Source organism: Varroa jacobsoni, unplaced genomic scaffold (assembly GCF_002532875.2).
Source record: "Varroa jacobsoni isolate VJ856 unplaced genomic scaffold, vjacob_1.0 scaffold_1060, whole genome shotgun sequence".
Lineage (NCBI taxonomy): Eukaryota > Metazoa > Arthropoda > Arachnida > Mesostigmata > Varroidae > Varroa > Varroa jacobsoni.
In genome coordinates this window covers 153,245-166,055 of record NW_019213962.1, presented here as the reverse complement: position 1 = coordinate 166,055, position 12,811 = coordinate 153,245, and the positions used below count along the sequence as shown (strand labels likewise).

Genomic DNA, 12,811 nt, shown 5'->3' with positions numbered 1-12,811 from the left:
AAATACCGCTAAAAATAGAATATATTTGTGAGCGTTCCGGACCTCGCTGATTCAAGTCCGTTAGTACGCATACATATACTACGTATGTTTTAGTAAAGACGGATATAGCAGATTACATTTGCATTTAATAGGCAATGATTACTCTGGTAGAAGGGCAAGTCTCTTGATTGAAGAGACGAACACAAGGAAAATGAAAACGGTTTTTTTAAACGGTTTATGACATATATTTGTTAGTTTTTGCAAGATTACAGTACTATTAGGCTCTGAGCTAGCACAAATTACTCAATGGATGTTTCTGCTTATTCAATCTTAGATACGCAGTTGATTTTGATGATATCGTCTATATGAAAAGTACACTACTAATGATAAGTGTGTACAGATTGATGTCAAATATTGTATTGGCTGTTTGAGCGCTAATGGGACCGTTCATGCAATAAGTCTATTATATCCCTTATGCAATAAGATTTATGCAGCAAGGTTTTTCAAGGAAAAGAGCACTTTACTGGACAAAAAGGCTCGAGTTTTTTACGATGATATGGCCGTCGTTACGTACCTTTTTTTAATGCTTGAGAACACTGTTGTCCGTTCGCCTTTTGTTTAGGTGGACGAGTGGACCCGTTAAAAGACCAGTCGTCGCGGGACAGCGCGGTGCTCGTGGCGACGGAGGGCCGGCTAATGGTCGAGTTCACATTCGACGACCTGATGCGAATCCGCAGCTGGCACTTCGCCACCAGGACGCACCGGGAGCTGGTGCCAAGGGCGCTCATCGCCCTGCATCAAGACCCTCAGGTACGCGTTTACACAGTCTGCTGGTTAAGTTGATCTCTAACAGGAAAATGATGTCACATGCTGAATTTGAATGTATGTGTGTGTGTTTGACTGAATTTACTACACATCAATAGCCTACACCGACCTGGTAAAAATAGGCAGATAATATCTTTAAATTGTATTAAATTTAAATTGTATTATCCTTAAATTGCTGTAACTGAACTATCTTGGCAGATTAGGGTTACTAAATAAACCGCTCGAGAAGTGCCAGACCTCAGGGATCGCCCTATTATACCTCTATTCTGTACAGTACATTGGCGTGATACGGAAGCACCCATTTTAGTATAAAAAGACATCTACTAAAAAGAATTGTGTAGGTCTTTATAGGTACCTGAAACACTTTTACATGTTTTGCATACGCATAGCCATTGAAATTTTGTTGCAAGATCATGTTTTTAACATCTTTGGTTAAATAAATCAGATCTGCCATGACACTCAGTCTATACTCTTTCATTTATGCGCCAAGTGTATGAGTTATAGTATATCTAGCCTGATTCTGGGGCATCGTTTGACGCAGTTTTTGCAAAAGCACTTAGTTCGTGATATCCTTTCATTGTGCAGACCTCATGGTAAAAGCGGTATGCAGCGACGCTAGTAAGTGCGTGTCGATTTTTTTTTATAAACATCTTTACAATTGTTATTGGCTATTGTTATTACTATAAAGCACAGAAAATAGATGTTATGTCTGCGATCTTTCTTTCCTAATCTTTGATAATATTTTTAATACGCGCCTGCCTTTTTTCGAAGTCAACGTGTTTTCCAAATTTCCTATAAAATCAAGTGATGCATCCGTTAACAGCGATATCAGCCAGTTACGTTTAGCTGCATGAACACACAATGCGCTTTAGTGAACAGGGTTTACTGTAAACCGTTAATTATACAATCTATTCTTTTTTTATCAATGTACTAAAAAACAAAGATTTATTTCGAAAAGTCCTTTTTAACAGATTAGTTTCCACCTGAAGCAGTATGCGAAGCTCCCTTGGAATTTTGTGAGCCTACAGTAAAGAGGGGCCTACTACACCATCTCTATAATGTCATTAAATGTTCATCAAAACGAATTTTTACTTAGACATAGTATGCAATATCACTCGGTTAAACAATTTTATTGACTAGCTTCACTACTGTATTACACCTTTGCTGCATAATGTTTGCTTACATATTAAAGTGAATATATATATATATATATATATATATATATATATATATATATTCACAATACATATATGTATATATATGTATATGTAGTTAATGCGACGCAATAAAATCGAGTAACGACACCCCTATTGAATTTAACTATTATGTTTTACAGTATGTGTATATATATATGTATGTATCTAGTATTCACCGTATGGAATTTTAATCCACCATCTTGAATAGGTGATGGACCAGATGTCGAAGAACTGCACGCGGCAGGGGCTAACCAACTCGACGCTCAACTACCTTCGCTTATGTGTTATACTCGAGCCAATGCAAGAGCTAATGAGTCGTCATAAGGCATACCAGCTTTCTCCGAAGGACTGTCTCAAAACGACGCTGTTTCATAAATGGCAGCGTATGTGTCAGCCCCCTGGTGAGTACCTTTGCCCTCGCTGGCCTTAATTTCCTTTCGTATTATACGTATTAAGGGAGCTCAAAATATCAGCGTCAACAGCGGAAAGTAGAGATTCGAGTGATGGGAGAAAACCTCGCGATTTACTATTGTACGCTTGCCCACAGTGATTATAAAATGGCGTATTTTGCCCGGAACTAATGCTCTGTACACCTGCGTACATTTCCATGTAAAAGATTATGAACGATATTTTGATTACTCCTTCGTGAAATGTCTGGTTCTGTGTATGTCTGGGTGTATATGGACGTAATATTCAACAATACCAATCACTTACACTTGCTCTGGAACAGCCACGGGAAGGTGTTGTATTTAAATTTAAATGAAGTAATTTAACACTTCTACCCCGTTTTTCATAAACAGTCTTGAAGATGGTTTCTTATTTATAAAATTTAAGCTTAGATCGTATGACGAGACATGTGTTTTCCACGTAAAATGTGTGTACGTACTATATGTATAGATAAGCATATATGCACTTATACTCTTATAGGTACCGATACTGTTATAAAGAGCGAGAGCTATAATACTTCTCGATAATTATCAGATTATTGAACTCGTTACATATACTATTTTTCAGTGCTTGGTATGTGTTTTTGCTTAAAACGCATTTGTTTTTCCTTTTACTTGCTAACTGAGTTGACAATTTTTGTTTTGTTCCTAGTGATTTCTTTTACACCGTAGAAGATGAAAAAATTATCCGCACTCCTCCGCAACGCATAGAGATCTGCGCCTCGATGAATGTTTCTTGTTGTTCACAACCTACTTGACATGCAAAATGCTTAGTAGTAGTGCTGGCCGTATGATCAATTTGCAAATGCTATATTTGCTCACTTATGAACGCGTTTTTCTGTGAGCCAATGCTAAACTACCAATTAGCTAGATCCAAAAATCCGAATTGCTTTTTCAACTTGCCTCCAGTTTCATTCATCTGTGATCTGTCGGTTATTTCGAAACCAAGGCTCGCCTGTAGCCCTTTCAATCTACGAGGTCGATAAAAATTTTCACGATTTATTGTCTTAAGATTTTATCTTTCTCCTTTATAACTGTTAAAAAAGCTACGAGCAAGATTTCTGGTTCAGTTCTACTTTTAAGAAAGCATTATACTTTCGCACGCAACGCATTTTACATCAGCAATTTTTTTCAGTCATGGCAAAATTACTATCCGCGCAGTGTTTTAGTATCTGTGAGTTACTGAGTTGGGCCCTGTTGTTTATTCTGTGTTTCCTATTCCATTCACTATATTTCTATGAGCAGCGGTTTGGTCATATGAGTGTGATTATTGAACTATGAAAAATGCTCGGCCTCTTTCATATCGCGCTCCAGTTGTCTACTCAGTACAAAATCAGTGAAAATAAGCTTTTAACTAGGGGGTGAATCCTGGAGGCAAGCAATTGAATGTTTCGTCGCTGCCGTCGCGCTTCTACTTCTAGTGCTGTCGCTCTCATTTTCTTAGTGACTAAATCTTGCGCGGGTCACCAATTTTTTTTTTCGCTTAGTCAACATTTTAGCTTATTAATTGATCGATTGCTGCTATATTGACACGATCGGCAAAAAGAACAAACATCGATTCGCAACTTCTAATAGATGCACTATTCTGTCTTTCTCTGTTTGTTGTGATCTGTGTTTTTGTCTGTTACCGCAGCTTCCCCGGCGAACCGGGGTGGTGCAATGCCCCCGAACGACATGAAAATGATGTCCACCCCAGATTTAGGTTTGTGTTCGTTCTCCTATCAACTACCTCACACAGAAACACGCATTCGCAGAATCGAGTATTTGCAGACGTCGAACTAGGCAAATTGTCGCACTTGAACACATCGGTCTAAACCGGCTACTCATCGGAGAGCCTGAACGGCTTTATAATACAAGCATACCTATACCAATATGTTAGAATAATAAAAGAAGCTGAATAGATTGTGCCACATAGTATCAGTCCTGCTATATGGAAACGTTATTTCCACAGAAAGAACGTTACACACTCAAGAGTTCCACTCAACATGACGTAGACGCACAAAAACAACACAGTTATATATCATTATCTGTCAGTTTGGTTCGGTTTTTCCATTTAATTTGCTTCTTATTTTAGTGTGATTACTACTCATACGTATTTCCAACAATGTCATTGTTGTTTTATTAACTGTGTATAATAGCTATCATTGAATCGTCACTTTATCAGAATTAATTGCCATTGTCGCTGCATTTTTACCAGTACGTTTACCAGTTTTATGCCTAGTGTTTGCTGTTACTATTCTCGAATCGTAATTACCCATGGCTTGGGGCTGTGTCTATCCATGAATTGGAACGATGAATGATCTGTTAATTAGCAATCCGCAATAACTTCAGCTTAGCTTGATTGGTTTGATGTATCAGTAATCCGATTTCGCGCTGATCTCTCTGATCGTTCCGCTTTCGCCCCTCACGCCGTCCCCCCTTCTCCCCGTTATCAACGCGAGAAATATCCAGAGCCATGCTTCGCTTTATCCCCGCTTTTGCGGCTAAATTGCCATTGTACTGCTCTCTTATTGTCATCGTTCGTTTTTATCATTTCCCTATCGCTCATAGCATCCTATATAGATCCGCCCTTGAAGCGTAAGCATTGTCAACTACAAAGCTGACATACACTTGACAGATTATCTTTACCTACCCCCAATTTTAATGTTTTCCCATCATGAGTTGATTAAACAACGCTCTATATAGCAGCTGAGCAAAACTAACGGCGTAATAATGAACAAGAATTACAAGCTGATACTGCTTTCCTGTACGGACAACAATACTGGCCAAAATCGAACAGTTTTTCAACGTACTCAGAATAACTAACGAATGATTACTTTTTCCTTTTACAACCTTCTACTGTTGACACCGACTGTTACGTGGACGCGACGCGCGTATCTTAACGCACCCATCGTGCTCGTTCCATACGCACGTTACCGCGAATTGCAATCATCTACAATTGCAGAATCTCAACGTCCGGCTTCGAAGCGGCGCAAGCGAAAGCCCTCGACGGCGACGACGGGCGCCGGCAGCAAAAAGAAGAACATGAGTCCTGGGCCACAGCAGCCGTTTATGGCTGCACCCCCCGGCGGACCGGGCTCGCAGGGGTAATGATCTCTCAGCAATAGACGGAACAGGAAACAGAGAAACAAAGAGCACGAGACAACAATGTGTTCGATGTGTTGTGCTCGTGACCATGTAAATGTTAGAATGCACGCCACTCGAGTGATGTTCAAATGTGATGATGCAGGGTGCAGGGTGTGTCTGTCTCTGTGTGTGTCTGCCTGCGTGAGTATGAGTACGACGCTGGGTCTAATGTGCGCCATGAGTTCCAGGTGCTCCAGAAACACCGTGAGCAGACGAACAAAGTGTACTTGTTAAGAGACGTAACTGATTTTTTCGAGGGACAAGAAAGAAGCAAGGATGAGGCTGGGGTGGTGGGTTATCTGGGCGGGCGAGTGCTAGTTTGGCGTATTGAATGACTATGTTGAAAAGTAAGATGCTGTATTGTTTTTGTTTGGTTTCGTAATTGTTTTTTTGTTTTTGCTCTGGAATGAATCGGGACACATTTATCGTTAAGCTTTTTTTTGAATGAGGTTTTCTCAATGAGGATCTAATGTATTGTGTGTATGTAGATATGTTCAATAGCACATGTACTTTGTTGATTCGTGGAAGAATTTAGCTGGTGTCGAGAATAAATTGAGTGCTATGGAAAAAATATCACAAGCATAACTCGATTTGTATTGAACAAAAGAGATCGCTAGACACATGCACCTTGACATATTTTAATGCCTAAAGAAGGATTAAAGAACGACGAAGAAGTCTTAATAATTGATTCTCGTAGCCCGATTTTGTCGGATAGCGAGACCTAAAAGCCGCGCGTGCGAATCACTGGCCGGTATCACTCGCTTATCTACCCCTCCAAAAGCTGTGGCGGTGCCAACGAAAAATAGCAATACTATGTAATAACGCTCATTTGCAATAAAACACTTGATTATGGTACCTTATGTGTAGCATCTGACTAAACATCTTATCGAATCTCAATTGACGTATTGAATATTAGGCTACTTTCAGTGACGCTTTCACACTTTGCATGACTTCTACACAAGTATGTTTCTCTCTCGGGTACAGTGTAGATATGATAGGTTCTCATCAACAGCTAGTTCCCTTTCGATATCCAATCAACACTAACAGGAAGACCTTCGTATCTGCGTTTTTTATCGTTCCTTCCTGCCATTTCCCCATGATCACCATCATCATCGTCTGCTAACTCTTCTCTTACCAACCCGTCAGGTATCCGACTCCACCACCGCCGCAATTTCTGCGCGAGCAAGACGTGATGGTCGTTGGCGAGCCGTCATTAATGGGAGGCGAATTCGGGGACGAGGATGAGCGGCTAATCACACGGCTGGAGAATACACAGTACGACGCCAGTGCTGCTCAACCGCCACCTGGTGGCAATAACGGCGCACTGGGAGGTCCCGTTGGCATGGGCGATCCGGACAATCCCGAGCCAGACTTCACCGGCTGGAACAGTAACCCGGACAGAGCTAGCGCAGGGCCGGGAGGTCCGCCCGATGAGAAGAAGAGCCCCCCTCAAAACTCCTAGGCTTACCGGACTCATGTAAATAGTTAGGCAGCGACAGAACCAGAAGGCGAGAGGGAAAGGAAAGCGCAAGAGAGAAGGAGCAGACGATAAGAGTGAAAACAACATCAACAATAACAACAAATACTTCTTCAATTCTGACACGAACACACAGATACGGGCAGAAGAACACAGCAAAAGATGGCGCCGCTTTACCGCAGGAAGACGGGAAGTGCGCAGTCGAAATAAGGAACTGAGATATAAAGTGACAAGTGCATAAGCCAGAGCTAAAGATAGAATAAAAACAGCAAGCATGCTGTGATAAATTTGCAATGCAATTAATGAGAAATAGGAAATTAAGGTAGAGATTTGAAACAAGGGCTTGAGCGCGTTGAGATTTGATGCGTATGCTTCTGGGAAGCAACAAACATTGGTGACGTCAAAATCATGTGAGGATCACCGTTAGCAGCTAAAGTAATATAACAATAACTAGAGATTAGGTAACTCGCGATGCGTTGGTGTAGGTGTGTGTAAACTAGCGCAACTAGAAATGACACAATTGTTTATATTGCTCTCGCATCGTTGCCTGCTGGCCAAGCAGGAGTGCTGCCAGCCGCCTTCCCAGAAATACGATAATCGTAAAGAAAGTGGCTCATATTTTATGCTGTTTTTAGCACGGTAACATTGGATAAAGTTATGATCAGAGGGACTGATTATATTTAATGTGCAAGCACGAAACCTCAGAGTCACCCTTGTTGTATAAGCGAGAAATGTAAATTTAGGTTTGAATCATGGGTGAATAGTTGTTGTGAAAACAAATTCACACAAGGACGTATCATTTCTATTGTGTAACAGAAGAGAAGGAGAAAATTGCAGATGATACCCTTCGTCGCGCCCACACATGCACATACACACACAAACATTCAAATTAACATATAGAGAGCGATAGCTTCAAGACAAGCCAATACGCGAATAGATTAGATCTCGTACAGCTGAAACAGATTATTAAATATGCGTATGGCCGATGACAGAATAGCTAAACGCTGTGTGATTACGGCGTAACAGTACACCACAATACCATTATGTATCAATAAACGAACAGCAATTTGTCAACGGTAACATTAAGTCGGTCGGTATGCCAATGCTATGACAAATTACATAAACACATTTAAGCACACAAATACCAATATATATACACACACACACACACCCAAACATAAATATATACGGAGACACGCACACAAATCGAAGCACCTAGTCTCAACTCGAGAGACGACAAACAGAGAAGATTCAAAACGCTTGGATTGGCGCAAGACCGACGCTCCTTCGATGACGAAAGAACAGTAATGGCCATAAAACACGAATATTTCCAGTGTATTATACAACATTTTCTGCTTTCAATTCTTATGAAGACACTTCGATGGGAAATCGAAAAGATAACACAAAAGAGGGAAGGAGAGCGACTGAGACCGGACTATATACGTGTGAGATAGTAGGAAACGGAATCGGGAGAAGTGACGCAATAGAATTTTTCAATTTTCGAAGCAAACGTGAATGTTTGAAGATAAACATTTGTGCAGCGTGTGATGTGTGTAGGGCTTGAGAATGTGCGAGTATCTGTGAGCGCAATTGATGAGTATGCGAAAAAGTCAGGTTTGTGTATGAATAGGTAAACAGTTCTTGTTTCAAATTATTCTCAGATATGCACCTGTTAGTTGGTGTCATTTGTCTGGGTGTTTTTTTTTTATCTGTTCTCGGTTTTATTTTTGGGATAACGTCATTCCTGCGTGCATATTGTTGCTAACGTTCATGATATTTTTTTAATAACCGAAACATTCGATTTTGTTTGTGCGCTCGTCGGTGTTTCATGGTTGTCCTAAGTACGTTAGAAGTCATTTAACGGGCTTTAGCAGTTTCTCATTGCACTCAGGAGTGCCCAGCTTCTCTCGGTCCGTAAATATATAATAAGGATTATTTCGATTAGACAAAGAGGAGAAATTGCTAGATTACTGTCGTATCGTAAAGGTAATGATTAGTATACAATTATGATTATTCTTATACATTTTCCATAAACCCATTTCTCTCTTTATATATATATATATATATAAAGGTAAACAGATTCCCTTCTGCTTTAGGTTTCAATTCTGTGCGTCCAGCGCGAGAACAGTGTGTCGTCAGTAGACTGAGAGACAAACTTGTACGTCAGACGTTAACTGGGGACAACTGCATGCGAAGTGATGATATGATGCATGAGGCGATGCTCTTTATCTGTATTACCTGCGACTATAATGATGCTCTGATCATATAATTATTAAACAATTGTAGCAATTTTCCTATTTTTTTTGCTATAATTCTCATTGACAAATTAATGGTGACGATGTTCAGTAGTAGCACCATTAATAGTATAAAATGATTGTATCATTATATTTTATATTCGTTTTATTTATTTAACCTACACACTCAAGGGGCTAGTGTCTTTGGGCCAAAGCTTCAGCGAGGGCTGGACGGCTGGGGAGCAGATATGCGCAATACAGTATCCATTATACGTTGAGGTTGAGTAGAAAGCAGGTGATGTAAAAATAAACAATACAGCTCACACACACAACATGCTACCAAACACAATAACTAAGTTAGAGAAAATGAATTTCGTAAAACTGAAACGTGGAAAGGGAACACGGCAGAAAAACTAGTGGGAATATATATATATATATATATATATATATACATAGGTTTGCTTCTGTCAGGAAGGGGGCAGAAGGAAAACAGGGAACTTGTGTTCACTTATCTTAACTGTGTGTGGCGATGTGCACACAGTCGCTGCAGTAATGGCAACCAACCAACAACAAAACAAATAACAATAACGTAATAGCCAACATCAACAAAAAAAAACAGTGACAACAACAGCTTCGAATGTACTTATTAGTAACTTACTACCAACGAAAAAATGAGAGAAGCAACGACGAATCTAAAGGAAAGAGTAGCGAGACTGAAAAAAAAAAGAGAAAAATACAGAGAATGAAATGAGAAAGAAAAAGAAAATGATAGCGATGATAATTAACCAGTCAAAATAAACTCTATGATATCAAACTGATCGGTGTTTTTATGGTTGTAATTTATTTGAATTTATGTATTGGTATAACTTACCGGTTAATCTATCGTCATACGCGAGCACAGTGATCAAAATGGTGGAATTGCGTTCGTTAATGTTCACAGTGCAAAGCAAACACACAAAAAAATCCTTTGCGTTTTATATAAGGCGCTAAAGACGTGCATACGGATCATCTTGACTGTATACAAATGAGCTATTCCTACAACCAACTAAAAACGGAAAAATTAAAACTATGGAAGGACAAACTGGACAGAAATTGGAGGTGTCATAAAGTGCGTTTTCTTGAACCGGTCATTTGGCTGTTAGCCTGCATAGAGACTTTTAAGCGACGAAAATGTGATTTACACAGAAAAATAATTAAAGGCTAGTCATACTCTGAACTTTATACTTTTGAACCTAAGTAGCAACAAGATATACAAAAGGAAAGCAATTTATTTCGCTGAGGATTTAACATAGTATATACAATGCATAATATACACAGAAATTAGAAGCATTTATCGATTTGTCTAAGCAACAGAAATTCCTAACCGAGTTATATGCATTCATTGATTCTTATTCTTAGTTCGTCAATATTATCAAGAATCAGAACACGGATCCTTTTATTTATTTGCCCTTCAACGTAATATTTCACTAGTCGCTTTCGCTAGAGTCATCTTCATGGGTCCAATCAAATGTGGCGAATTCCTTCTTGAACGTGACTGTCATTTCAATTTCTTGTTCCTCTGACAAAGCGCACTCTTTCCAGTCTGATCGTTCCGGCAGATCGAGCAGATCACTGCAGCAGACCACTTCACGGCCAAAATTCAGTGGGAAGTTTCGTCTGATAAGTGCGAGCATTTTGGTTTTGCCGAACTCGGTGAAGAAGTATGCCTGATCCTTGGTACCAATCACCTGTGCTAAGTCCGTATTCAGAGGAATTTCCTCCATTTTAACGCCTACTGATGAGCCGTAATCGACAAAGACCGCTTTGACATTATCCTCTGGGATCTTGCGGCTGATCGGCACTACCTGTAACTGCATGTGCGAACATCGGAAGTTTCTTTCGAAGTACACTGCATACATGTCTTTCACTTCGAAGAAGCGATTCAGCGAAGTTTTATATTTGGCTAGTTCAATCCTCGTGTCAAGGTCGAGCTCAGCCATGTTTCGATGATGGGCAACAGGAAGAATCATACAATGGTACGAATTAATTGCTCCTTTTGCTATAGCCAAATAACAGAGTTTCCCTATGGAACCGACTAGATGCTTTGCGATCTTCGGGCTGGCCAAACAGAACCAACAATCATCCTGTGAGATTTGCTGAAGTCGCGGCTTCTTCTGTGAGTCGTCTTTGTGTTCACCTTTTTGACGTTTTTTCTTCTTCGGCTCCTCGTTGTATTTGGCTTTAGCATCGTAGAAGAATCCCTGAAACGCTTCCTCTTGTTCTTGTGGCAAAGCAAATGCAGGATAAGGATTCTCCGTTACGTTATCGGCCTGTTTCGATATTTCCGCATGGGTAGCATATACAATCGGCGTGATAGTGAAGGCGTAGAGATATTTCTCTTTGGAGCCTACTTGGGCGGCGGATATAAATCGGGTCGCTTGAACTGCTTTTTCGGTTAGCACCATGTGATTTCTATAAGGTACACGCTCGTAGAAAAGGTCTTTCGACGCAGTAAAATGATAGCGCGGCTTGATAAAATACGCGATTTGAGCTATACCTATGCTTCCGGCAACTTTCGATGCAATCGGATTCGATCCAGCATACTTGGTGATGCCAGCAGGCCAATCGGCTGTAAGTAGAATATCGACGTTGGTCTGACTATCCACTAATGGCCGAAGAAATTTGTGTACATCATGAAGACTATACGTGTAATTTGCAGTTTTGACAGAGCCGCAGTCCGTGCCAGAGAAGTACGCCACTCTTAAACCGGTCGCCATTGTAATAATACCTTGCTTTCCCATGTAAACAATATTAGGGCAGAGCTCCCCACCTTCGTCGACGCCCTCGTAAAACTTACTAAGATTTTCCGATTTCGGCCCCAGAATGTATGTCATTATCGGTACGGTTTTGGCTCCTGAAGTGTAACTTTCCCAAACAGCCAAAATGTCTGCGAAAGGCGAGAAGAATTCGCCTACAACAAAAAGACTGTCGAAAACCTGTCCTTTAGCTTGAATACTCGAAACACGTTTGTATAGGTGGTCAATTTTTCCATTGACATCTCCACAAACGAGGATTTTTTTTGCTTTGCTCGACATTTGTTTCACTCGAGTTTATAGCTTTTAGTTAACAAGAACATACATCAAATGATTTCCGTGCGCACAAAACCCTTCATTTCTACATGTCTTACTCGATCTAATAACATTTACACAGTTTTATATTTGATTTTTCATTTCGTTTATAGCTATATGTGTAAAGACAAATCAAATGCACCAAACGAGAAAAAACATCCTATTTAAGCAATAAATTCGTCTCGATATTTGAAACCGTCGAGGGCCGGTTCTACTTGGTCAGCTGCTGAATACCTTATCCTCTAAATTGGCTGTACGACAAATCACGATAGTTTGATGCAGAAGTCAGGCCGCTGAGATTTATTGCTTTACGCATGGTTTCATCTCGATGATAACGATTTAAAAAAAAATTACCAAATTATTACCTACTATTTATTATGTAAAATGTTTCTCACGACCAATTTCTTTTTTAAAATAATCA

The 12,811-nt window shown here is 40.0% G+C and overlaps 2 protein-coding genes across 5 annotated transcripts in view; one reads left to right on the top strand and one right to left on the bottom strand.

Annotated features, from left to right (window-relative positions):
* Positions 1-10,097, top strand: part of LOC111266159 (LIM domain-binding protein 2) — a 29,792-nt gene extending 19,695 nt beyond the window's left edge. For 3 of the 4 annotated variants that reach the window (XM_022843381.2, XM_022843380.2, XM_022843382.2), the window contains 5 exons: positions 602-789; positions 2,209-2,401; positions 4,080-4,148; positions 5,391-5,532; positions 6,719-10,097. In XM_022843381.2, the coding sequence (XP_022699116.1) occupies positions 602-789; positions 2,209-2,401; positions 4,080-4,148; positions 5,391-5,532; positions 6,719-7,034 (908 nt within the window). In that variant the 3' untranslated portion in view covers positions 7,035-10,097. The remainder of the gene's footprint in view (positions 1-601; positions 790-2,208; positions 2,402-4,079; positions 4,149-5,390; positions 5,533-6,718) is intronic. The other variant, XM_022843383.2, reaches the window with a different exon arrangement.
* Positions 10,098-10,533: 436 nt separating this feature from the next.
* LOC111266160 (CWF19-like protein 1) lies at positions 10,534-12,620 on the bottom strand. The gene has a single exon (XM_022843384.2). It carries the CDS (start codon positions 12,355-12,357, stop codon positions 10,750-10,752), a length of 1,608 nt encoding a protein of 535 aa, XP_022699119.1. The 5' UTR covers positions 12,358-12,620; the 3' UTR covers positions 10,534-10,749.
* Positions 12,621-12,811: the final 191 nt, after the last annotated feature.

Coding starts and splice junctions, on each gene's coding strand:
- LOC111266160 (XM_022843384.2), bottom strand. CDS start 12,357: ATGTCGAGCAAAGCAAAAAAAATCCTCGTTTGTGGAGATGTCAATGGA.